This window comes from Ostrea edulis, chromosome 6, assembly GCF_947568905.1.
Source record: "Ostrea edulis chromosome 6, xbOstEdul1.1, whole genome shotgun sequence".
In the NCBI taxonomy this organism is placed as follows: domain Eukaryota; kingdom Metazoa; phylum Mollusca; class Bivalvia; order Ostreida; family Ostreidae; genus Ostrea; species Ostrea edulis.
Window position 1 is genome coordinate 83,808,804 of NC_079169.1, and position 26,367 is coordinate 83,835,170.

General features: G+C 34.1%; 1 protein-coding gene across 17 annotated transcripts in view; it reads left to right on the forward strand.

The window, feature by feature from the left end:
* Positions 1-26,367, forward strand: part of LOC125645709 (transcription factor GATA-4-like) — a 47,782-nt gene that overhangs the window by 10,939 nt on the left and 10,476 nt on the right. For 5 of the 17 annotated variants that reach the window (XM_056141050.1, XM_056141054.1, XM_048871485.2 and 2 more), the window contains exons 1-2: positions 20,520-20,711; positions 21,623-22,530. In XM_056141050.1, coding sequence (XP_055997025.1) covers positions 21,792-22,530 — 739 coding nt within the window. In that variant the 5' untranslated portion in view covers positions 20,520-20,711; positions 21,623-21,791. Of the gene's footprint in view, positions 1-2,905; positions 3,120-20,382; positions 20,712-21,622; positions 22,531-26,367 lie in introns of those variants that run through there. The other 12 variants (XM_048871484.2, XM_048871489.2, XM_048871491.2 and 9 more) reach the window with 4 other exon arrangements.

Here is a 26,367-nt window from a genome sequence, read left to right on the forward strand (position 1 = left end):
GCTTAAAAAGAGGCTCATTTTTATTAATGAGGAATATCGTTTGTGTCAATCAATTTTTTTTGTAATGTCAAACTGTAAACAATCCTATGGCCACATTCAGAATATTTTATACATTTTGCTTTCACTGAAGTCAAATTCCTTGATTATCCAGCAGAACCATCTCTCTCTCTCTCTCTCTCTCTCTCTCCCCTCCTCCTCTTCGAGTGAACTCATCTATCTATCTATCTATATATATATATTTATATATATTCCCGAAAATTTGACAATCTGGTTGTTCGTGTCGTTGGTCATTTTAGTGCTTTGTTATATATCTATGTGTTGCATATATGTTTGATACAACTCTTGTAAATATTTTTTTCACCGTAAGAAAAATAATATGATGGCGAAGTAACGATATCACTAAATAGAAGTACTTTGACACAATTTCCTTGCGTAAGTTGTCAATGTGAAGTATGACACCCGCGGTGCCTCGATTTCGTCTGGCGCCATCTTGGAGTGGGACAGTGCTTATTTGTACTTGACCTTCGCTTGTTCCACGCAGAATCTATGTCGGTGCATTGTAATCCGCTGTGAAACAAATTGACATGCATTGATAAATGTCTGCTTCACACTAGATGACATAATATTTGATTCACAGAAATTTATCAAGATCACACAACATCCAATAGGAAAACCCCTACCAGGGAGAGGCAATATTGAAGGCAAGTCGAAATCACCAACGTTTCCAGATCTATGGACGTCAGAATAGGATTGGAACTTTTAACTTTTGATAAAGTCTTTGGGTAATATCAGTGCAAAAAAATTATTATTTGTACTTAAAATCTTGGAAATATGCACTTTTTATTCCACCATTACTCTTTAATTGCATTTTTTTTTAAATACAAAGGATCATAAACAATTCCGTATTTTTTTTTTATTTAAACAATATTTTATCCACTAGTAAGTGAAAGGGTTGGGGCAGCAGACATAACCTATTTCAACCCTCGCCCTACATCAAGGTCACAGTGAATCAAACACTTGTAAATTATAGATATACATGTATGTGAATAAGATAAAATGTATAGAAAAAAGAGATACAGAGATATATATACTAATGAAAATAACATGAAACAAGCGAAGAAAATATGGTAGAAGTAGAAAAAAATCATAAAAGAACAAAACAAAAAGAAATACCGGTTTGAACATAATTAAGGTAGATTATTGTATAAGGTATTATTTAAAATGGAGACTTTTATTGTTGCATCTCCCTGTAGTGGCCTGTACGCATACGTACCTGTGCGGTGTCTATTGGTTACAACATATCATATCATGCACGTGATTTACGTGTACGTAGAAACTGTGAGCTGTTGTTTGTATGGTGTCTATTGGTTACAACATATCATGCACGTGATTTACGTGTACGTAGAAACTGTGTGCTGTTGTTTGTATGGTGTCTATTGGTTACAACATATCATGCACGTGATTTACGTGTACGTGGAAACTGTGAGCTGTTGTTTGTACGGTATCTATTGGTTACGACATATCATGCACGTGATTTACGTGTACGTGGAAACTGTGAGCTGTTGTTTGTACGGTATCTATTGGTTACGACATATCATGCACGTGATTTACGTGTACGTGGAAACTGTGTGCTGTTGTTTGGTTGTTTTACGTCCCTTTGAAAAATACCACAAATTGAGACTTATGCTTAGTGCGCAGGGCCGAAGCAGTGAGGGTTCTGTAACGTGCCAACGAAATGGAATCTCTGTTAAGGTCATATCTGAGAGACTCGTGATTGTCACTTCTAAATGCCAGGCGTTTGGCAGAGGAACAATCACTAACAATGTTTACGGCGGCCATGGAACGAGCGGGGTTCGAACTCACGACCTTCCGGTTACGAAGCTCCGTATCAATTGTTTAACTGATTAACATGTACCATAGTGTCTGTATATTACAAGATTTACATGTGTGTATTAACATGTACCATTGTGTCTGTATATTACAAGATTTACATGTGTGTATTAACATGTACCAATGTGTCTGTATATTACAAGATTTACATGTGTGTATTAACATGTACCATTGTGTCTGTATATTACAAGATTTACATGTGTGTATTAACATGTACCAATGTGTCTGTATATTACAAGATTTACATGTGTGTATTAACATGTACCATAGTGTCTGTATATTACAAGATTTACATGTGTGTATCAACATGTACCATTGTGTCTGTATATTACAAGATTTACATGTGTGTATTAACATGTACCATAGTGTCTGTATATTACAAGATTTACATGTGTGTATTAACATGTACCATTGTGTCTGTATATTACAAGATTTACATGTGTGTATTAGCATGTACCATTGTGTCTGTATATTACAAGATTTACATGTGTGTATTAACATATACCACTGTGTCTGTATATTACAAGATTTACATGTGTGTATTAACATGTACCAATGTGTCTGTATATTACAAGATTTACATGTGTGTATTAACATGTACCATTGTGTCTGTATATTACAAGATTTACATGTGTGTATTAACATGTACCATTGTGTCTGTATATTACAAGATTTACATGTGTGTATTAACACGTACCATCGTGTCTGTATATTACAAGATTTACATGTACCACTGTGTCTGTATATTACAAGATTTACATGTGTGTATTAACATGAAATGTATTCATGAAGCATGGATCTTTTCGCAATAGTTTAACTATGCTTTTAAAAAATTAATATCCAAAGTATGCATCTAACATCGAGATAAGGAAAATCACTCCTTCACGAACCAATATTTGCGATAGATTCTGTTTATCGTTTATTTTATTTTATTTCTTTTTTTTTTTTTTATTATTATTGAACAGTTAATTTTGTGGTTATTGGTACGATTCAATTTATCACAATATGTTTTCAGAACTTTGGAGCGACTTTATTAAACTTTAATTGACTACAGACTGGTATGTTCAGAGGATACAATTACCTGGGAAGTGAATCACACCTTAGGAAGACGATGGGATCAGGACAATTATCCCGCAATAAAGGGGCAGGCTCTTGATAAAAATGATTAAAGAGGTCTTGCACTACTGGACTCGGCCACAGAAACCTTTCAGTTCGTTGACCAAGGCATGGTTTGTACACAAAATACTTCATCTTGGTTCCTCTACTAGGCGTCCAAAATATGTATTTCCTCCCTGCGGTAACTCGGTTCCCCCTGCTCTTTTGGTTATCACTGGGTTACATAAGAAGACTCTAGCATAGTTTAACCTTTGAAGATAAGAATTGTTTATTCAATGTTTGGTGCGGTGTTTGTCTCCAGCATTCAGAAAAGGGATTTCCGAAAATAGCCACTAGGTCTACGGGACCACGCTACACTGGTGTAGGACACCTCCCTGGATCTTCAATACAGAATAGAACTGAGAATCTGGCCTTCAATGCGAAAGTTGTCCCTAAGTAAACAAACGTAAATCTTAATATGGAAAATTATTAAAGATTTTGAATAGCACAGATTCACCAAGTTATTACCTATCAAATTTCATTTGACTGATAAAAGTCATTACAATCCTTTATTGGAAATACCTGTAATCTGGTTTTATCTGAGACTTTGTTGTCCGTGGACAGTTAGCAGGTCATTGGGTGATAACAGAGACCCATCACAAGCTCTACCTATTTGTTATAAATTAATCACGAAGGTCTTCTTTTAATTCAAGCCATTTAGGAAATCCGTGTCTTTAAATATTGAATAACGGTGTATTAGATGTACATTTAGGTTTTTGAATTTAAAAGGGTTGGACATTCTCACGAGAGCCGGGGTTTATTTTGATCGTAGGGGTTTAATATGTATAAAAATAAAGATGTCACTTCAAAGTGTAACATTCCTATGCATGATATTCCACAAATTCAAAATGGAAACATTGCATTATAATGGATGATAATGAAAAAATGAGTAATTCTACACATAATAATAATAATAAATTCTTTTATTTAGACAGGATAGCACAATTAGTACAAATGACTAGTTTATATTGTGGTCCTGTATAAAACATATTTACAGACAGATAAATGAGAGAATAGAAAAATAGATAACATAATATAAAATATATACATAAAATATACACACGACATCACTGGGGGGGGGGGGGGGGGGGAATAAACATATACATCATATCTATATATCACTTATTTGAGAAATAATGCTGCAAATATGCTGATTTAAAAGATGTAATAGAACCACAGCTTCTGACAGACTCGGGCAACTGATTCTAACTGAACACATCTAATAATATAGAAAAATTCAGAGAAGCGGAAGAATAATTTTATATAAAAACGAAAGAAAGGTTTTTATATTAAACCGAAAGAGGATTTTTTTTTTAAAATCGAAAGAAGAATACTTCATTTATCTAATCAAAGACTTATTCAAGTATCAATTGAGGGAGATATATGTAAGCTAACGTTTGAGTTTGAATGATAGTACATATCTGATTTCCTTGTACTGAAGAGTTCCTATCACAGAATAGTTTATCCTTATTATCATTATTGACTGCGAAAGACCACAAATGATGGTGATATACAGGTCATATCTGTTAAGGGAAGATATAGACCCGGGTTTTTGCAATGCTTGGTATAGAAATCGGTATCTGCTGTTATCCTTCCGGCCGAGAGGTGTAATTAATTTCACAACTACAGCGACACTCTTATACTGTGCTTCACATAATAAAGAAAATGGGAATATAAAAGATTCTCCAAAGATCGACAATGTATTTCAGATTTTTAAAAAGAAATTTATTGACATTTTAATCAATAAGAACTTTCAATAGGATAATACACAGTAATTTGCTTAATTTACAATTTTGCTACGAGTGGTATTATAATTTTCGTCTGAGTGTTAGATGGTTTATTTTCAGCTCAGTATCTGATACAACAGGCACCGTTGTAAGGGTCTCTCTTATCTACCTACTGGCTTTTTCAACAAGAAACAAAAAAAGTTTACGTTAAAAAAAAATAGAAAAATAATCGGTTTTCAATATCGATCATACCTGATTTTGACATGTAGCACAACAATATAACCGTTGTGTGTGGATTATTGGCGCGTGAATTATAAATAACTTTAGCTTTATAAAAACATGCAGTTTACGAGTATCTTTGTTATGTTATTTTACAAAAATATAAGGTACCGGTATTTATTAATCAAGATTCTTTTGTATTGGTTGAGAAGGAAATGATGTGCCATATTTGGTGAATAATGATATATTTCATGGTACGATTGGCCATTTTATGAAATGAATGCAATTATGAAACACGTTTTTCTTTTAGGTTTATTTCATGTATTTCAAATAAGAATTGATTTGATTTTGATGCAGCCAATCTTTCTCTCTCTCTCTCTCCCCTCTCTCTCTCATCATAATGGCTGTAGCATTTCTGTCACGCCCTCGCAATACTTGCAATCGAAGTATCTATAAACAAAGCACACAATATTTTCATTTGAAAATTAGTCGGAATTATGTCTTTTTATAGTCTGAGGAAATCCTCGTTAAAGCTCCCTCAAATAATAACACGGTGCAAATCTGAACATTTTTAAGTGTTAACGTTTGTCGTTTCTTGTGAATTCTATGAACATGTCTGACATTTCTGAGTATGTAAGAATTTTTCACGATATATGCTGAAAGAAATGAAATTTGAGAGGGTTTGTAGAAACTGTGTTAGATTTCACTGTATCTTTTGCATCTTCTGTGTCTTCACAGCATGAAGGTTTAAATTTAGTGTTGAAAAATGCTTATATTTGAATTTTTGTTTGGGTTAAACCCGTTCGCAGAGAGCAGGACACTCCCTTCCCCCGATTTCTATGTTGTTTCGTACACGAAGAAGCTATCACTACGAATCCTAACAAACTGTAAGTTGTAGAGCTCGTCCAAAAGTAGCTCTGCGTTGATATATTTGCTTTCATTTTTAGATAAGCATTAGTCATGAAAAATGTACATAAAATATAAAAGGCAAAGCTATACGAAAATCGCAGAATGTAAGTTATCATCTTAAGTCACGCATTATATACCAATATAAAAAAAGGGTCCACGAAAATTGGCCGGTCGCGGTAGCTCAGTGGTAGAGCGTTCATTTCTTAACCGTAAGTTTGAGCCCCGCTCGTGTCAAACCTATAATGTGTAAATATAGGTTTAGTTTAGTTTATTGAAACCTTGAGAAACATCTCATTGGTATGGTACAGTTATATAATAATCAAGTAACAATATACTAGCGAGTATAACCATGTGAAAAGAATCATGTGACTAAATATGGAGGATGGACAAACATATGATATCTTATAAGTTTCTTAGGCTCAGTACCTTTATCAAAAACCTTACTAAATTAAAATTGCTTTTCTGTTTCTTTTTTAAAAAAAAGTTGCACAAGTTTGAACATGGATGGTTGAGTAAAATAATATCGTTTGATGTACAGTGTATATTTTTTTTCGTAAATCGGAATAAGGTAATGGTTGGACCTTCGCTAGAGGCTTGGCATTTAGAAGTGAGGATCTCGGGTCTTACGGATATGACCTTTAAAACAGAGGCCCCGTGTCGTGGCAGGCGTTGTTATGTTAAAGAACCCTCATTGCTGCAGTTCTGTACCCATCTGCACAGAAGTTAACTTAACTGACAATTAGCGTCTAGTTATTGCTGTACAAATGTAAGAGTTAATGACAAATTAACTAGCCTTCATGCAACTGGACCCAGAGCGCTAATTTTTATGACGCCTCAATATGAGTGAAAAATTCTCGACGGGACTTAGAGCAAACAAAGAAATAACGAAAGGCGAATTGCATGCGTGAAGTGTTAAAAAAGAGTTCGTTTACATGCTAGTGCACGTAGAATGAAATTCAGAGATTTTCCAGCATAGACTAGACTATGACGTCTACAAAAGTACTGGGAGCCAGTTGCACGAAGGTTAGTTAATTTTAACTGACAGTTAACCTCCCAATTACTCTTACATTTATATAACGTTAACTAGACCTTAACAGTCAGCTAAACTTCACTCGTTTTCGTGCAACTGGGCCCTGAAGGGAAATAGAGCAGATACCGGACAGTGGCGAGTACAAAGTGTCACATTCCGCCTTTGAATGCTGTAAGTAATATACAGCATGACGTGTTCCTTAATTAACTGATGTAGTTCATTCCTACAATTTGAATTCTAAATCATTATTCAATCATTGTGTTTGGTCGTAGGACTCATCTCCCACAATCTTCGAAAAAACGGAAGACATGGAATTTTGAATGAAGGTTGAATATTGTGGAACTCCCGTCTCGTGTCGACTTCAGCAATATGCATCAGTAATTTTACATGTTTTTCAAAACCTTGTTTTAAGAACAAAAAAAGTTTAAAAATATAGATGACTGAACAGTAACGACAGTTGTCATAAAAAGATGTCGATGTTAAAAACAGAACTTCTTGGGCGGACTTCTTGGCCACGTTATTTTTGATTTTTATCAGTAAAATTCTTAAACTCATTACCATTTTCTTCATTCACCGTCATGGTGTGCTCACGTTAATTTAGATAGGATACATACAAATATATATGAAAAGCCCACATTATTCATTATTAGGCATTTTTAGTTAGGCTGATTCTGTACATTCAGATTATATGTTAATTCACTAAATCATGACACGGTGAAATATCTTGTTTTCGTGAACATCATACTATCATACAGTGTCTGTAGGGTACCCGTAGGATGAGAGAAATGATTTCAGTCATTCAAATCTACCTAGGCCACTTTGCTTCTATGTACTAAAATAATTACATTTATCTCGTGAAATGAATATCACAATTCTGAACGGGTAGATTGAAATCAGTGATTAGTCAAGTATTGTCTCGTGATGTTCATGTATTTTTTTAAATAATGGATAAATACAACCAGGAGTATCATACTAATAGCTGATGCCCTTCTCAAGGTGCAATAAACACAAATTATGTCACATCAAATTAAAATATATTATTTGTAAATTTCATATCAAAGAAAATGATGCAAAATTCTTTACACACAGTCCCAATTGAAATCGAAAAAATTTACGTGTTCACTGATTGAGCGCCAACGCCTCGAATGACGAATATTCGCTTATTACCCACAACCCAGACGAAAAACCTCTCTCTCTCTCTCTCTCTCTCTCTCTCTCTCTCTCTCTCTCTCTCTCTATATATATATATATATATGTATATATATGACAATTGTAATATGATAAAACGCGTACTTGAACTTTGAATTGCATCTTGGGTATCATGCAAAAGATGATATGGAATATTAAAAAAAACCCAAAACAAATAAGCATTTGATGATTTGATGCAAGGTTGCCATTATTAGATGAGAATTGTTGTTAGATACATTTGGTATGAATTCTATTTTCTCAACAACAATATAGTCCTGTGCACTCAAAAACCAATATCCCCGAGCTACCATTACTACTTATTTTGTTCTATAACATTTTAAATCTCAAACTATATACACTTTAGTTTCGGCGTAACGAGCTATGGAATATAAACGCTAAGCATTTTTCTTCTTCAAAACAGGACATAATGTGTATATACATGTATATATACATTCCCTAGTATTTGGTTAAAACGTATTCCTATATATAATAATATATTTACAGCGGGATTGGATAAGAGTTCTTACAAATTAGAAATTGCCTAGTCTTAATTCATCTTTAACTATGATATTTGATTAAAAAATATCACAGAAAATATATAAATTTGAGTTGCACAGTACATATCATCATTGACCATGCTTAATTTATCTAATTTTTCATTTGCTACATCTGTGTTTGCACTCTATTCGTGAAAAGTAGAGCAATCTACATGAAAAGCATAGCAGATACATTTATAACACGAATTTCTTCCCGGCAAATACGGTTAGGTTTTTTCATGTATCAATTTCCTTATTGGTTGTTTTTTCCTCATCGCCCAAACTTGTCGATGTCCCCTCAGCGACTTGAACCTTTGTAGCCCTATCGGTATGGTCATTTAAGATCTGTCCCCCTAAAGTACTTCGCATGTCAAATTTTAAATGAGGGTCCAAGCTACTTATCAGTGTAGCCTCCCGCCGCTTCCCCTCCGGTCTCCCCTTTGATTCATGGGACGATTTATTTACGTTCATTATCTTATCAGAGGGACAAAATTCATAGTCAATAAGTCAACCCGGGCAATTCCTGTCCCGGGGTCACGGGATCTATCCGATATTGTGAAGTATATATCATAATACATAATAAGTAGTATGTATAAGAATTTACTTCTTATATAGATATTTGCCACTTGCTAAATATAATATAATCTCCTTCCTTGTGTAAATGGATTTATTCTTCATCTTTTTTTTTTTTTTGGTTGCTCTTTAATTTAGTTTTCTTTTTAGTTTTTTTTTTTTTGTACAAATACTTCTTTGTTAAAAGAGACGTAGTTACTGAATTATAAATCTCTTTTTATATATTATGTGTAATATGAATAAAAAGGGAATTCTTTCTTCAAAGAGGACCAAAAAACGTTTTGAACTATTACGCAGTACTCGCTCGCACTTACATCGCTTTTCTTGTTGGAAATGCCTACGAATGTATTAGAAACTTGGCTTGAATGAGAAATTCACTTTGATAAATAAAACAAAAAGCAGATGAAACCTCGGGTCAAGACATGAAACTGAATGAAAGCATTTGAAATGGGGCGTAACATTAGGAGGATGTCTGTTGTGTAGGGGGAAAAAGCAAAATGTGTAACGGCGGCTGCGAAACCTGTGTGTGGCTTTACAACCCTCTCCAGACGAAAGCCAGAGCCCGAGAAAAATTGCCGTGACATGGAGGAAAGCTAATCAGGCGCTTGATTAAGCTATAAAAACTTTGTAATCGGTCTTAATTTATGAAACTATAATTTCTGGATATATGATCGTTTTCTTCTCACGGCAAACAATGGCGGTGAACCCAAGATAAGACGTGATTTAGGAATCGGCGATTAATAAGTCACTTTACGGGGGGAGGTTGTCCAGACCCACGATGTCATAGAAACGGCTGTTCCGTGTCACCTGACATTGTTTGGAGCCGTAATTTCCTTTGGAGTCATGAAAACAAATATCTGAAATTTGATTCATTCTAGGAAAGAAAAGGAGCGTAAATATGATTTGATGTAAAATATTTTATGACTTCAACGTATATTGTACATAAGTTCTTGCAACTTACGAGTCCCTTTCCCTAAGTATTATATGTACAATTGCAATAACGTTGGGAGAGAATGATAATACATGTACATGTTTAAACATGACATGCTAATGTTGAAGTGAAAATTCAAAAAAATAAAAATAAATAAATAAATAAAAATTAAATTAAATTAACCCCCCCCCCCAAAAAAAAAACTACGGTTTATTGTTCGCGCGAAAAAGAAATGCATTCAATAATACATATACTAATATCAAAGAAATGAGGACCCCCCCCCTTAAATTATCAAACTAGAGCAGTATAATAATCATACTGAACAAGCTCGGAAAATATCTGAAATGTTATCTACTATAACCTGATACATGTCACCCGTGCTCGCCCCTTGTTTCCAGGAAGACAATGATAATATATTATCAGTAAATATGACCAATGTTTGTTCACATGAGGCGAGATGCTGAAATGGGGGAAATATTATTTGTGGTGTCAAAAACTGAGTTCAGATTACACGTTCTCAAATGTGATACACCATACACGGTGAGGCTGATAGGGTAATATTGCAACATGATGCACACAAGGACGATTTTTATTTATAAACACTATCTATATGTATACACTGTGCTTATATGTACAAATAAAGAAAATCTTCCGTGGATTATGTACAATGAGAAGGATATGTTGCTTATCAAGCTAGGCAAATTTTTAAATTAATATATAGTGCATTATATAACCATAAAAAGAACCAAATGTAAAAGAGTAATACTGTTGATACTCAAGTACTTTATTGCACGTATATTAACTATACTGTACATGTGTCTTATAAGCATTATATTAACTATACTGTACATGTGTCTTATAAGCATTATATTAACTATACTGTACATGTGTCTTATAAGCATTATATTAACTATGCTGTACATGTGTCTTATAAGCATTTACATGTACCGTATACAGATAATCCCCAACTGCTATGGTCTGTACCGGTAGTCAGTTTCTTTTTAATTCTTTTTATCTATCAACATTATTACCATGACATGTTACTGCTATCAATTTTGAATTTCTTCTTTTGTATGTTGCTCTTTATTGTATGCCCTCAAGGACTCCAAAATTAGTTTCAATAAATCTATGTATTGCCTTTTGCTGTCGATATTGATTTTAGCTGTTCTGTGTCTAATGTTACTGTAAAACGTCAAAATACCAGTGATGTTCACCTGACAAAATGGAAACACAAACGTGTTTAACAATAAATATATTTTGCATTTGGATATTTCTGGTAATCATTTGACATATAAATTAATGTGTTGTGTACATAAAAGATTACCCTGTAAATCGTTTGCACGCTGTGCACATCTATTTCCGCACTTACCGGTTTGTACATGTTACAACGTGTACATTCTATAGAAGAGTATTTGTACTGATGATTGCCAAACTGTATCTAGTTAACAATCATTGACCATACGTTTACGTTAACATGGACACAACAATCATTGACCATAAGTTAACGTGGACACAACAATCATTGACCATACGTTAACATGGAAACAACAATCATTGACCATACGTTAACGTGGACACATCAGCCATAACCCTATTTAACGTGGACACAACAACCATCGACCATACGTTAACGTGAACACAACAATCATTGACCATACGTTAACGTGGACACAAATCATTGACCATACGTTAACATGGACACAACAATCATTGACCATACGTTAACATGGACACAACAATCATTGACCATACGTTAACATGCAAACAGCAATCATTGACTATACGTTAACGTGAACACAGAAAACTATTGAGATTTTGTAGATGAAATTTGGAAAGAAATACTGTATTTTTATTCATGACTATAAAATGAAAAACTGTATTTGTTTTATCACATGTTACGAGCATACCTATATAGAACGACGCTTAATGCAGTATGTATAGTTGTCTTCAAATCCAAACCTTTGTATTGTATAAGGAACACATTTCTAGTTCCTCAATGGTTAATGAATTTGGTTTGGAATTCGACGTTCGATTCTAAGAAACTATTTTTCCATCTTAAACAGATTTATCTCCATGTGGTTGAGCTTTCACTTAGGTCTTCTTTGAAATTCAAATATTCCAAATTTTATCTGAGGACTATTTCGTCGGGCGGACTTATCTAATCTGTTCATTAGAATTTAAATCTGTTTTGGTGGGTAATTGGCGCACTATCGTTTTACGCCACACTTCGCTAGTTTACGTACTCTAAAAATGTGAAAGCTTTAAGGTCCACAAATTATCACGTAATCTTCCACCAAGGTTTATTTTGTATTATAAATAACAGAGCTTCTCATTCACATTCATAAAGATTCTAAACTTTTTGTCATAATATAAAATTCATATCACCCAAAACTTCAGTTGCCGTCGACTGCAATGATAAGAAATATTAATATACACCGCTTTTCATTATTATAAAACATCATCTGTAGATGAAATCATGACAGGGCAATATAGAATCTCCTGATTAAAAAGACAAATTTCAGAGTTAATTTGATGATCGATAGCAATCGTGAAGGGCGGACAGACTCTATGGAAGCCAAAAACTAACATTTTTTTGTTAATTAAATGCTATAAATTCAAAAATATTCAAGGTATACATCATTGTATATTTCATTTTCAAATGCCTCCTTGATAATACCGGGGTATAGGGTCTGTAACAAGACGATCTGCTATCTGTCCAAAGATAAATAATGTATAAATTGTCACTGTGTTTACTATAAATAATGTGTTTTCGCAATATCTTCTTTTCAGATACAGTATCGTGCGATATCGAAAAAGTTTATCCTAAGCAGATAAATTCTTTCACTTCTTTTACGAAAACAAGAAACAAGAATTACTGCTTGGAGATAAACCGTAGATATCCAGCGATGTCTGAGCCCGATAACGGACCAGCTCCTCGTCATATTTCATAGAATTGAACATGCTTTCTTCTTTTAACTAACACATTATTGTCATTGAGCGCCACCTATGTCCAGCGGTTTAGATAAAACGACGCACCGCTTCGTGACGATGGACAGATGCATCATTTGAAAACGTAGACATAACACTTTCCACCTGTCCCATTAACCGTCCTTATTTTCTGTATCAAACCAGCCAAAGTATTTCTGGAAATCAGCAAAAATATTTCGGGTTTCTACTTTAACAGTTCCTTGTTTTCGTAAAAGAAATGTTGTGGTCTATACCCACCCCCACTCCCTAAAAAAGAGGGGGAAAAAGACATTAAGGGGTGTAATTCAAAATTAAAATATGAATATATAGGATAAGAACAGGATAAGAGAATCCCCCCAATAAAAAAGTATGTTATATATTTGTATTTTATATGATAGTCTCGGTTTCTTTTTAAAAGCGTAAAACTTTTCTTGAACACATTATTTTCTTCAAGAATGACAATTACCCGAACGTTAGAATAGAATGCATAGAGAGTTCCTGTGTTCACGAAAATTTCCTCACTTTTACGCATCGAGAATATATAAATAGGCATTGAAGCAAACAATAATTTTTTTTTTGAAATTACGGTAGTATGTTTTATCTTAAAACGTTGTCTCGATGAAATATATGTATAAAAACCCAAGTCAGAGAAGAACTAGTTACAAAAATATGCAATTATTTTTTTTCTTACGATTTTACATAAATTGCATAAGAAAATTTTAACTTGAGAACATCCCTGTGCACTGTTCTGTATAAGTTAGCTTAAATTTGGTAATAAAAGTAGTGCATAGATAAGAAAGTTTCGATGCAATTTAACCCCCCCCCCCATTTATTTGTTAAAAATATCAATTATATGAAATGACCTTGGTCTGTAGGTTAATGATCTTGTCATCTAACCATTATTCATACCAAGTTTCATAGAAAAGTAATGTAGCAAATGCATGCAAGTCTTTGCCATTAATAGAATTGAGAGATGCTAAATTATATGAGATCTGTTACTTATGGATAATTTGGATATTTTATGGCCAAATATTTTTGTCCTCACATGATTCGTCAACTATCTGACTTCAATCTCCAAACCTGAGAAATACAATACCTTGGGTGGGATTTGACAGAGGATCCGATCAGATACTTATAAACTTCAAACTCGAATCCGTGCGCCCTCTTCTTCCCTAATTCAATATTCTTCAACTTTACAAATTTTCCGTTGTAGACACCCAGATTTTTTATGGGCATTTTGTGTTATGAAAATTTGATTGTTCTTTGAGTAAATTTTGAATAACTTGTTTGGATGTAAGTTATGATATATATATGAACACGTGTATGTTTTGGGGTGTCAGTCTTGTTTATTGTATATATCATATTATACATTAAACGTATAGGATCCCTCAATTTGCCCCGAATGTACCGAATGTACAAAGTACAATGTATTTTGTTATGTGAGCACGTACTTTTTTGTGTGTTGTGTATTGCATTCTTCTGAAGCGATATTTTCTTGATTTTTTATAAAGAAAATTTTATCTCATATTCGTAAGTGATGACATCAACTTTCTTGAAATGCAATTCTTCTATCTTTCTTGAAAGAAAGAAAAAACAATAGATTTTTTACATCAAATATAACATTTTCATTTAAACTGCATCAGTTTATTTATGCAGTGTGATTTATAAAGCCAAGTCTTTTTTCACACGTTGAAACTCAAGATGTAAATTTCAAACATAAAACGTTTCAATAAACAGTTAAAAAAGTGTTAGATAAGCTAATAAAAATTCTTTGAAACTCAAATTTAGAATAAAAACGCATCATACTGTTTTAAGTGTGTAGTATTTTAGATAATGTTATTTTGAAATGGCATAAAGAAACATACGGCAGAGAAAATTAGTTTTAAATGTAGGAATAAAGTTCTGAGGTAAAAATTAATGCACTATCAATATTTTTTTTTATTATTTAGAAAGGGTTTGTTTTCTTAACCGCTTTAGTTCCTGTGTTGGAAATTTACAAAACGTTGGTTCTGTATCATCTCACAGTGTCATTTTTTCTTGATTTCTTTAAAGAATATAATCAGAGACGTGTGCAAACTTTAAAACCCTAAATTTAAAAGTACAAAAAACCCTTTTTACAATGATTGTGTGATTTTAGTACCATTCATTCTTATATTCATCATTTCATATAAGTTTTGTTCGTACTTTATAGCTAGAATTCCCAGTTTTCAATTATTGTTTTTTAACAATTGCAATGATAGCCATTCCTTCATGATTAAACATTGTGCGTATGAATCTTGATAAATACATTGAGCAATTTTAACGACTGGGAATTCCAACAGATATGAAAATAGAATGTAAATAGGAAAAAATTATTTCTGCTCAAATATACGAGGGCATGAACGCTGAACGCTTTATTCTAATTACGCGTCATGAAGTATGCCGGCGTAAAGCGTCACGAATCATGCCCTCATGTATTTTCAAAAATGAAGTTTATTCTTAAGTAATTGACAAAAACGATGGATTTATTGCAATCTAATTAAAATCAGATCCTAGAATACGCTCACAATCGCTACTTACGCAGAGTATACGGCGCGGATCTAAGAAGTCTGATTTTAATTAGATTGGATTTATTGATGATACGATATTATAGAAAGTTTTTAGCTGTTGTTTTTAAATGGTTCTTAGTATTTCGTTAATTTTGGTTTTCTTGTGGGGGTATACTACAATTCTAGGTTCAGTGCCTGTGCTTGTATAACCGCTATATCATATATGTATTTTTACTTATTACTTGTATAAAATCTTCGAATTCCATACGAACAATTCACTTCATATATAGTATATTGGACATGTATTTTGAATTCTGTAAATTCATTGTATCACTCCAGCTGTTTACGCTGATCAGTGTGTGTAAATGTGGATTTCTTCATACAAGTGCGCAAATCTATAGTTGATATTTTCCCGATTTTATTTTATTTCTACACGATGTACAATATATCCGTATGACATGTAGATGTTGGGTAACAGGACAGCTTATCTCAGTACATACTGGTTGTATCTACACAGAAAATGGAAGGTTAAAGCAGGTGCCCGCTCAGTTATAACCTGTTACCTGATACGGGGCCAGTTCCGTGACGTAATCGTATCTGGGGCTGTTTGTTTTTGCTAACTTATCTTAAAGACGGACAATGAAAGCCGATAAAGAAATGAAAAACGTACAGACCAAGAAAAGTAAAATGTCGCCAAGCTGACATAAACTGACATGTGGACAAAGATAATTCTCCTGACCCTACACCTACCAGGAAACTTCACAAAGCATTTATAAATTACCAGCTTCATTTGACTTCAGATGTTGCTTTCTCTCTATTTCTGCAATACAGTTTCGGTAGTAATTAACCTTGTCTCCTATAAACGGGATTAATTCCAGAAGGAAGGAAAATAAGGTAATGTTTTACCATTTACCCGTACTATACGAGGGTTCGTCCCCTCGATTGAATGGTCATGTAGTAATTTAATTATCATATCAGTGTTATATGATAATAGTATATCTATAAGAGAATCATTTTTATGAAAAATTCAATTTTTGTCGAAATGAAATATTTTAGTATCTTTTAGAGTAAGATCTTTTATTAAACTTCTGTGCTTTTTACTGTGGAAATATAATCAACACCACAAAGGAGCTTAAGAGACTAAAAGACAAGGAGAATGAATCAAAGAGCCTAGGAGACTCTGAAAATGTAGTCATCGCTTACAGAATCATACTCTACGTAGTCTAGAATGTGATAATCTCAAAAGTCTCAAAAGTTGTACTCGACAAGATGACGTATCAAATTGTTTCATTGTATTTTGTATTGCTGGTTAGAGGTGGGATTTCTGAGATCGGTCTGCAAAGAAAACATGCATTTGGTCATTTTATTTATTTGACACTTTCTTCCGTACAATACAGGGTTTGTTGGTGAACACCTCAGGTTCTCACGTCGTTGCCCTCTCAGTTGAGGCACCTGCCTCGCTAATTCACTTCTCAGCTGAAGAGGCTGGCATCACCGCAATGTTGAATATTTCTCAGACTCAATCAAACACCCTCAAAACTTTTTTATATTCTCCTATCATTTACACGAAATAAAAAGTAGATCTACCTCCGCCGCGTAGTTATTTTCTGACACATCTTTTTTGCAGTGTCTGTGTTGTCCTATACAGTTTTATAACGTGTAATAGCAACATCGTTATACAAATTTTGACATTTTGATGAAGTTGGTTGTATAGATTTATTTGTGAATAAACTTTAATTTTTATGTAATCATTACTTTGAGCAACCTTATCAGAAAAAAATAAGGATGAAACCGATTTATGCATGTTTCGGAATTTTTAGTCTAGATTTTATAACATGGAAATATGTTCACTTAATTATCCCTGCTAAGCCATTTTATTTTTCATTTTTCTTGTTGATAAAAAAGGTTTCAATATGTCTATATCAATTAATGATATGCTTTGTTACTTATGCATTCTTTGAATTGCATGAAATTGCAGAAAATATTTAAAAATTGCAGTACAGATATTTATGTACACAGTTTGCTACAATATTTTAAACTTTGAAATACCCGACTACACTTAAACACATCACCTTGTTTCCATGTGGATTTACATGTAGTTTAAGTGAACTTTGCATTTCGGGACTTTTTGTCTCAGCTTCCTCCTAAGCAGACAGATTCTTCCGCTTCAACCCAGTGACAATAGAGAGCCCTTAACCATACGGGACTACGCTGCATTTTCACAATTCAGTAAAAAGAAATTAAGGAACTAAATAATAAGTTATAAAGAGAGGACATTCCTGTTTCTCCTGCTCCGTCCTTTATGGATCTAGAAGGGTGATTAGCGGATCCCACTCACTCCCCCCTCTGTACATAGCTACAGGAAGTCCGGGGAAACTTCAAAAGTTTAAACATCATTTAAATCGATTCTAATGGTAGGGCTACACTTTCCAACATCTTACTTAGATACAGACAGCATTTGACTGAATTTGTTCTCAGGTAATTTTCAATGACTTAAAATGTTCTCAGTACTATTATAGCAATTCTATAAACAGAACAAATTTTCTTTGCGAAAACGAAATATGGAAAAATCAAATATCTATTTTTCGAAAAGGTTGCTTAATTCTTCATTCATTTGGTTGATATTTGTTTATTTCTATTAGTGTAATGATTGCAAAGTAAATACTGCGTATCATGTTCAGTTAGCTTATCATCAAATAAGAGAATTGAAATTCTTGTAACCTGTGAAGATAATGCATTTTCGTTGATAACTTCTGTGATTTGGATATGCATTCTGTGAATACAATCTACAATCACTCCAACGTCCTATTACCTCACGAGAAGTGTTTCGGGATGGGGAAAAAATTCCTGCAAATTACCTGAACATAAACTTGGGGTTATATATCACTTTTATGTCGGAAAATAATCTACTCCTCTCGGTAATTCGGTACCCCATTGGGAGGGTCGGGCTTTTAATCTTGGATGGTGTGAAATTTCTTGCAGTCTTCATTAGCGGGCGTATCCGTTGTTTGTACGCCTTAGCGTGCACGTGCGGCGACTAGACCGAGGTGACCGTTAGAAATAATTTTGGGCTTTGATTAAAGTTCCAAAATTGTTTATAATTCTGGGAAAAGTATTTTGCTACAAAATATCAATAATTGCTATTGGAATATTCTCAAAATTTTTAAATAAACTTTCTTTGGTGCTTTTGAAATTTCAAGTCCTCCTAAAACTTTCGGCATTGCGTCTTGGAACCAGACTGGAGCGTTGGAATGTGTCACATCGCAATATGATTATTATTATGCAATTTTTATTACATTTACGACCAGGGATTAGAATAGCAGCGGAAGTATATAGCCAATAATCTTGACGCATAAAGCTATTATATTTATTAATTAGCAAACCGTAATTCTATTGCCAGATAAATATGCGCCGATCATAAAATGGCGGATTCGCTAATAGCGTTGATCTTTTGTGTTTTCCTTAGTAACGTATTATCAGTTTCGCGATCCATTTCTAGGTAACGCTAAAACGTCTACCGTGCATAGGTAGAAATATAAACACGAAATTCATTATCCCCCAGTTTGCTTAAGGTCCAGGTTTCTTCAATGATGTTGACATGGGTCCCAAGATTTATTTGAAACTTTGAATATATTCTATTGTCCGAGTTGGTGCCGTGAGGTGCTTGACAACCTTAAAGTTCCCGGTAGATTGCTAACTGATTTATTGTTTTACGATATAATCTCAAGCGTGGTCAGTGTACGCCATATATGATTGTAAATTTTAATTTGAATTTGACAGTCATAATAAATCCACTATTTACTCCCGTCCGGTCAACGAACGAAATTTTGGGATGAGGTTGTTATACTCGTAAAAAGTTTCAAAACTACTAGAAGCTGTTAAAAAATGAAACAACGACGGAAAACGAACACACAGAGAGAGAGACTTCGAATGCGTTATCAAAATTCACGTAGTTTTCTGTGAGATAATGGGGATAATTTCTATATGAATACGTTGAAAATGCAAACATGTGATTTATGTGAAGAGCAGTAATCTTTATATCTTCACAGAATAAATTCTTTTTCTTCCAAGTGATTTTTTCATCCACATTACAATATTTTAGAGTTATATATTTGAATTAAAGCATGCCATTAATGTATAATATCAAATATAAAGAAAATATCATTGCACTGTCTTGCATTATCAACTTCTATAATTTTCGAAATATTCCCTTAAAATAAATATTGTTTTGCTCGACTTTTTCGTGAGAAAATACTCCATGATTTCAGAAGAAAATATAAAAATGTGTCGAGAATTTAGAACGTGCAAAATCTATAGCATCTGGAATTTTTTTCTTTACCGTTTAATTAAACAATAAAAAATGCCATATAAAAAATGAAACATTGAATTCTCCCACGGAAGGGTTTTTATCCAATAGTTAGATAAGATTGACACTTTCAAAGCAGTGCCTTGAACTTATTGTTTCTTGTGTAAGGGTTAATGAGATTTTGCAAGGACCTGAAACATGATTTTAGACCGAAACATGCCGGAATGACACCAACTTTTTGCGGGATAGATACAGATGCACGAGCAGTCTCCTCGGCAACCCCTGCTAGATTGTAATCACTACTCCCAAAGATTTTATCAGATAAAAAATACACGGGCAGCTCCCAGGAATTTTACACATATCTTCGTAGACATGTTTAACCTACTTAAAGTCTTGTTTTTCGTACATTTTACTGATCATTTTTGTGTGTGCAGAATTTGAACCACCTAATAAGTTTTCAATGTCCGTTTTAACTTGTTTACATGAACCCCTATGCAATCGGGTCCTGATAGGCTAGCTTGCTAAACCCCGCCCCCTATTTGTTATCTTTCGGGATTTTTCTTGATACCAATGCAAACACTAAATTCAATGTAAATGCACGAAGCGATAGTGATAAGAACGAAGCATTTTTTCTGTTTCTAAAACCATATTTTGTGACTATTTCATTCAAAATTGACCATTACATCAACTGATGGTCTATAGTGTAATATTCGAACCGGACACAGCCACATCTCCGAAATCGCCGTGGGTACGTAAGTCTTTGTTTTTATCAGTTTTTTTTGGTGAGTTGTGATAATTGGGGTACGTTTGTGTGATATACAGATAGTTGACAGATAAAAGTTCCGAAATGAAGATAGGATTCCCTAATTCTAAACGAATTCTATTTATCGTGCTGACATATTATCATTATTGGTTTTAAATGTTATTATTTTGATAAAATGATAAAATAATAGCGTTTCAAGTGTTATATCATAATCAGCGAGGGATGTTTCCTCTTAGGCTATCAGTTAATTAAACTATCAATGACTTGTGAATAACTTTTATCAAAGACTATCAATTTGAGGAATTACTGACATCATACGAAAACAATTCGAAAAAACAAGACAACAAAGTTACTTTCCTAGTATTTAATGAAGCACTACTTTGAAATATTTAATTTGAAAAAAAAATTAATTATAAACAATTAGAAATTACGATAATGATCAAGAAATTATCGAAATTTAGATTAAAGAAATATTCTCAATAAGAATTGAAGATTTTTCTCCCGTTTTTACTCCGAAATAAACGCATAAAAACTGCAAACAATATCAAAGAACCAGATCTGGGCTGGGTATAAAAAAATATTTAGTGAAGGAAGTACCACCTTCACGTACCTGATTACTTTAATAATCTGTCTAATTAAGGGGCACCTGATCACGTAATCCGGTCAAGGCATTTGTTTTAAGTGTTTATTTCTATAAGTGATCGTAAACAACGGCTTCTTCTTGTGTTCTTTGTTATAATTGTAAAATAAACAAAAACAAATCAAAGTTCCGCTAATATACCCGATTTACCGACAACTCTTCAAACAAAATTGAGCTGATTTGGGTTTCAAGAAAGACTTGGTATATACCAAGCGATTTGAAAGTATGTAGTCCTTACGAATAAATGTTTTATCTTTTAGTGCCGTTTGGTCAGCTGAAGTCGACCCTCACGTTTCACCTGCCTTACACACGCGCTCTCCTACGCACGTATCTTGGGGACTATAGATATACAAGTATCTGACTTCCATCTTTGGAGTAACCTGTGCCGAGATATAACGAAATTGGGAATTCTCTTCATGGCTAATTTTCATGGCATATTCCGAATGTTCTTGGGTTAGTGTCAGAGGGTATCCGGATATCAAACAAGAACGGACAGACTATTCAGAATCTCCATACGAAAGCACCGATCCCCCCGCCAACGGTTCTGCCGAATCTTCTGCTCGTCGGGAGCAGGGTATGCTTAATTTCCAGGAAAGCAGCCCACTCTTGCCAAACGAAGAAGTTGAAGTATTCTTTAATCATCTGGACCGACCTAGCGCCACTGAAAACTCAACCACGCGAGACGCCGGAGATAGTGAATCTTCCAAGCTCGACAGCACTCAGCATCAGTCCGACACCATGTTTCAGAACAGTATGCATGCAATGTCTCTTCCTACCGCAACCGCCCCTACATACCACGAGACCGCGGGGGCCAACAGCTTTATGCACGCGGGGTCCAGTCCCGTGTATGTTCCCACTACAAGAGCTATGCTTCCAATGCAATATACCTCCGGGCAGCCATCTTCAACCCCCAGCGGTGGGTCGTCGATGTGGATGCAGCCCGACCCCTCATACACTACCCCCAATACACACCCCTCCGTATCACCGAGGTTTGCCTTCGCCCCCTCGCCCAATTCTCCCATCAGTTCCCCCACAGTGAGGGCAGACCAGGCTGGATTTAATGCTCCTTTACGACCCAGCGGCATTAGCCCGTATTCTGCCTGGAGTCCGGAGCTGTCATGGAACTACAACATGGCGCTGCAGCAGGGACTCAGAAGACCGGGGACAGGTAGGAATCGTTCAATTTTTAGATTAACATTTCTTACTTTCTACTTTCTCTCTCTCATTTTCTTTTCCTGAGAATGTAATTTTCAGTTTCTGCAGAAGACTTGTTAGAGAAACTATTGAATTTAGAGAATAGAGTGTAAATACACAAAATGCCAATATAATACATGCGCATAAACATGGGCTTATAATGTCCAATTAGTGGCAGCATCTTTCAGGCCTTGTCAATGTCTGTCGGTTAACGTCCGTATCTGTTTCTTATTACATCTTTAGAATGTGTTGAAATTTACATTAATTACCGTGCCAAATCACGTGTTACACAACAACATGTTCTCGTGATAATTTCTTAAGTTTTTAATTTCAGCTTTTTGATATGGTGGGGAATTCATTACGTGTTTATTTAACATTTCAAATAAACGAATTTTATGTCTTAAACAAGAAAGATTACGAAAATAAATCCTGAATAAATAAATTAAATATGTTAAATGCATTATTCCTTATTAATTATCCTATTATTGGTCAATTATTTTGCTGCATCAGTAGCCAATCAGAATCGAGTGTATATTATTAAATGAATACCTATAGAGAGTTAATTCATATGAGTATTATCAATTTGCATTATCAATGGGGTTGTCTATCTCAATGAAAACGAGTTGATTCTTAAATACATGCAAATCTTTCACCATATCTTAAACAAAGAATTTTCTTTATTAATTTACTCAAAATATTTATTGAGGCCATATTGAAAATTTATTATTTCAACGCGAGTACAACAAAGGATTGTATGTCGATTGCACTGGGATTCACCATACACTAGTTTGATAAAAATGAAAGTAAGCGATGTGAGTTGTGATTAAAGTTGTATTTTGACTGATGTACCTTAATAGATTAGTTTTGATTAGGACTGGATGTCCGTTATCTCCTGTTTCAGGATAATACGAACCGAGGGATTCCGATAACACATTCCTATGCATTGGTCGAAAAAAACTCTAATATTGTGAGAAAGAAATGCAATTTGAATTAATGCAAAATAATGGAGTTGGAATTTCTTTGTCTTAGAAATAAAAGATTTAGAAATGAATTTTAAAAAAAAAGAACAAAAACAAAATAAAAGAAAATTGTTAAGACAAAAGATCATCACTTCACTCTTTACTATTTGAAAAAAAAATGTCCAAAATTTATGCACATAATTGAAATTTAAACTGAAATGTCGACTTCCAAGATAATTTGATTCTATGCTTAGAAATTACATGAATATACAAATTCATGATTTTTCAATCGTAATCGAAATCAAAATAATTTTTCAAGATCGAGTTTGTAATATATGTCGCCGTAATGTCGAAAATATAACTTGAAAAATACGAAAGCTAATATATTATGAATGCTTGATCAGGTTTTTGTTTTTGGTAAAAGTACTGACTATTCAACTTGACTTAAGAATATAGATATCTTTAAAAATAAACAAGTTAAATTTCAAATTATGAATACATGATATATCGGGGGGGGGGGGGGGGGGGGTCTATCGTATGTTTATATCTTAAGGGAACATGAGAACAACAGAAGCGCGGTGGTGCTTTTTGCAGAATGGACTTCGTAGATTAGACAAATTACCCCCTATTGTTTCCATACCCCCTACAAACAAAGTAGCCCTTTATATCTATAGATTATATGATATTTTGTACGAGCAGAATATCGATTTCAAAATGATTTGTACACTTCAGTTTTTAATACACAATTCTTATGAATGAAATGTTTACCCGAGAAAATCATAAAACAAACATAATAGAACGCTTTTCTAAATTAAAAATCATACTCCCCGGAATATTCATACACGTTCGGGGGTGACTTAATGTACCAGACGTTAATAACAAACACAGGTTAATTCTAAGAATAAACACATGTGCATTGAATATTGGAAAATACGACAGGACCGTCATAGAAATGAAAGAATTTCATTAAGAGCATAAAGCGGAGGGAAGTAGAGTTCTTTGTCCAGTGGATGTAACAAGGTGTTCCCATTAAGCGGAAACATTCGGTCCATCAAAATAAAATGATGCTCTAATGTTTCGCCAACGCTGGGATTATACCGCGAAATCCTGCGTTTCCAAAATAGAAGCGTCATAAATGCCTGCGAGTAACAGGTCAGGGGGTAGGTTTTGAAATATTTAGCTAGGGATTGAGATGGAAACTCTGAGATGTCATTTAGAGGGATTGACACAATCAATAGGAAAAGACTGAAAATGTCTTAATTAGAAACGAAACCAAACAAGACACAGGACATAATTGTGTCGTAAATTCTTGTGTCAGGGAGATACGTCTTATAGGATTTAGAATAAAATTTAAAATAAACACCACAAATCTTAAAATTGAAATTAAACGCCAAATGAAACACGTATTTACAAAAAAGAAGACACATAAATTATGGAGTGTATGGATCCAGCAAGCTTGAGAACCTCTCACACAACTATCATTATTTTATTATTTGACAGTCTTTCACACTTTTCGTAAAATTATCTCTGAAGACAAACCAAAAACTACTTGTTTCATCATTTTCACTGTTTACTCAGTTAAGCGATGTAGAATCATACGAAATAATTCGTTACTATATTCTAACAACGTGTGAGAGATTTGACTAGAAGGATTTTCACAGATCGGAATATTACGATTTGAGGGATGGGTTTATAAGAAACCGTGGTCAAGATGTCAACAGTATCGTTGTAACATTCCCGTATCGCTATACCTGCCTCAAATCTTTATTGGACGAAGGAAATTTATGACAATTTGTCAATATTACTTAGGGAGTATTTGGCCGACTTAGAACAAAACAAGCAAACACGAAAAATCGTAATAACAAAAGGTTGCTAGGAATACGCCGCTTAGTGTGTCGTTTGGACTGCTTTTTCAGTCAAGCTTTCAAAAGAAAGAACACCCCATGAATTGCTGCTTGGTCTTTGGGCAAACAGGAGTCTCGGGTTGGTTGGTCTTTATCGTCGACTCATTCATCAAGCTATCTTCCAGGCGGGCTTTTCCATGATTTAAAGACTAGTGACGCAGATCTCGTACAAACAGCAGTCAATAAGATATATTTCTGAACTGGTCGATCTATTATGGAACAGTTGAATAATTACCTTTCTCTTACATACCACTCGTAACCTTTGTCACCGAGATATGTTTGACTTCTGTCTTCTATTGTGAAGAGAAAGTTCAATCTAATTTTGAAAACGATTTATTCTATTCCAAATCCGTTCTTTGACAAATTTAGCTCCTTTGTCCCTTTCATGGCGATTTTGCAAATACAGCCTTTCCTTCAGGTATACTAAAGAGCAATTCTCTAATTTGAAAGAAATTGTTTCACTTTATGATAAAATCCTTACTATGGCATTCAAGGATTAACTGAATTATTTTTTCTCAGACTAAAAGTCACAACCAAATATATTTCATCTCAAACAAAACAATTCGAACGCCCTCGTACACGCAATTCCTCAAGAGCTTGTTCATAGTTGTACGGTGTACTTTTTACAGGACAATAAAACACGACAATATGTTGTTCACAATGTTGTCCACTGGCGTAAGGAAGATTTACAGCCCTCTCTTGACTCGGCTAATAATGTCAAGAGATATCTTTTCAAACCAAGTGGAATATCTAATAAACAAAAACAACCCGATTACTGATTATATTCATATTTAGGTTGTTTAATAAAAAACGAGCTTCAGGTGAAATACAGTACGAGACGACAGCTATTGGCGATGAATTGCCGTAGTGATTCAAACGTGCATTCCGTAAACAATGGAAAAAATATATCCCATTTTCGAGTTTAAATAGAGTGAAAAGGACATTAGG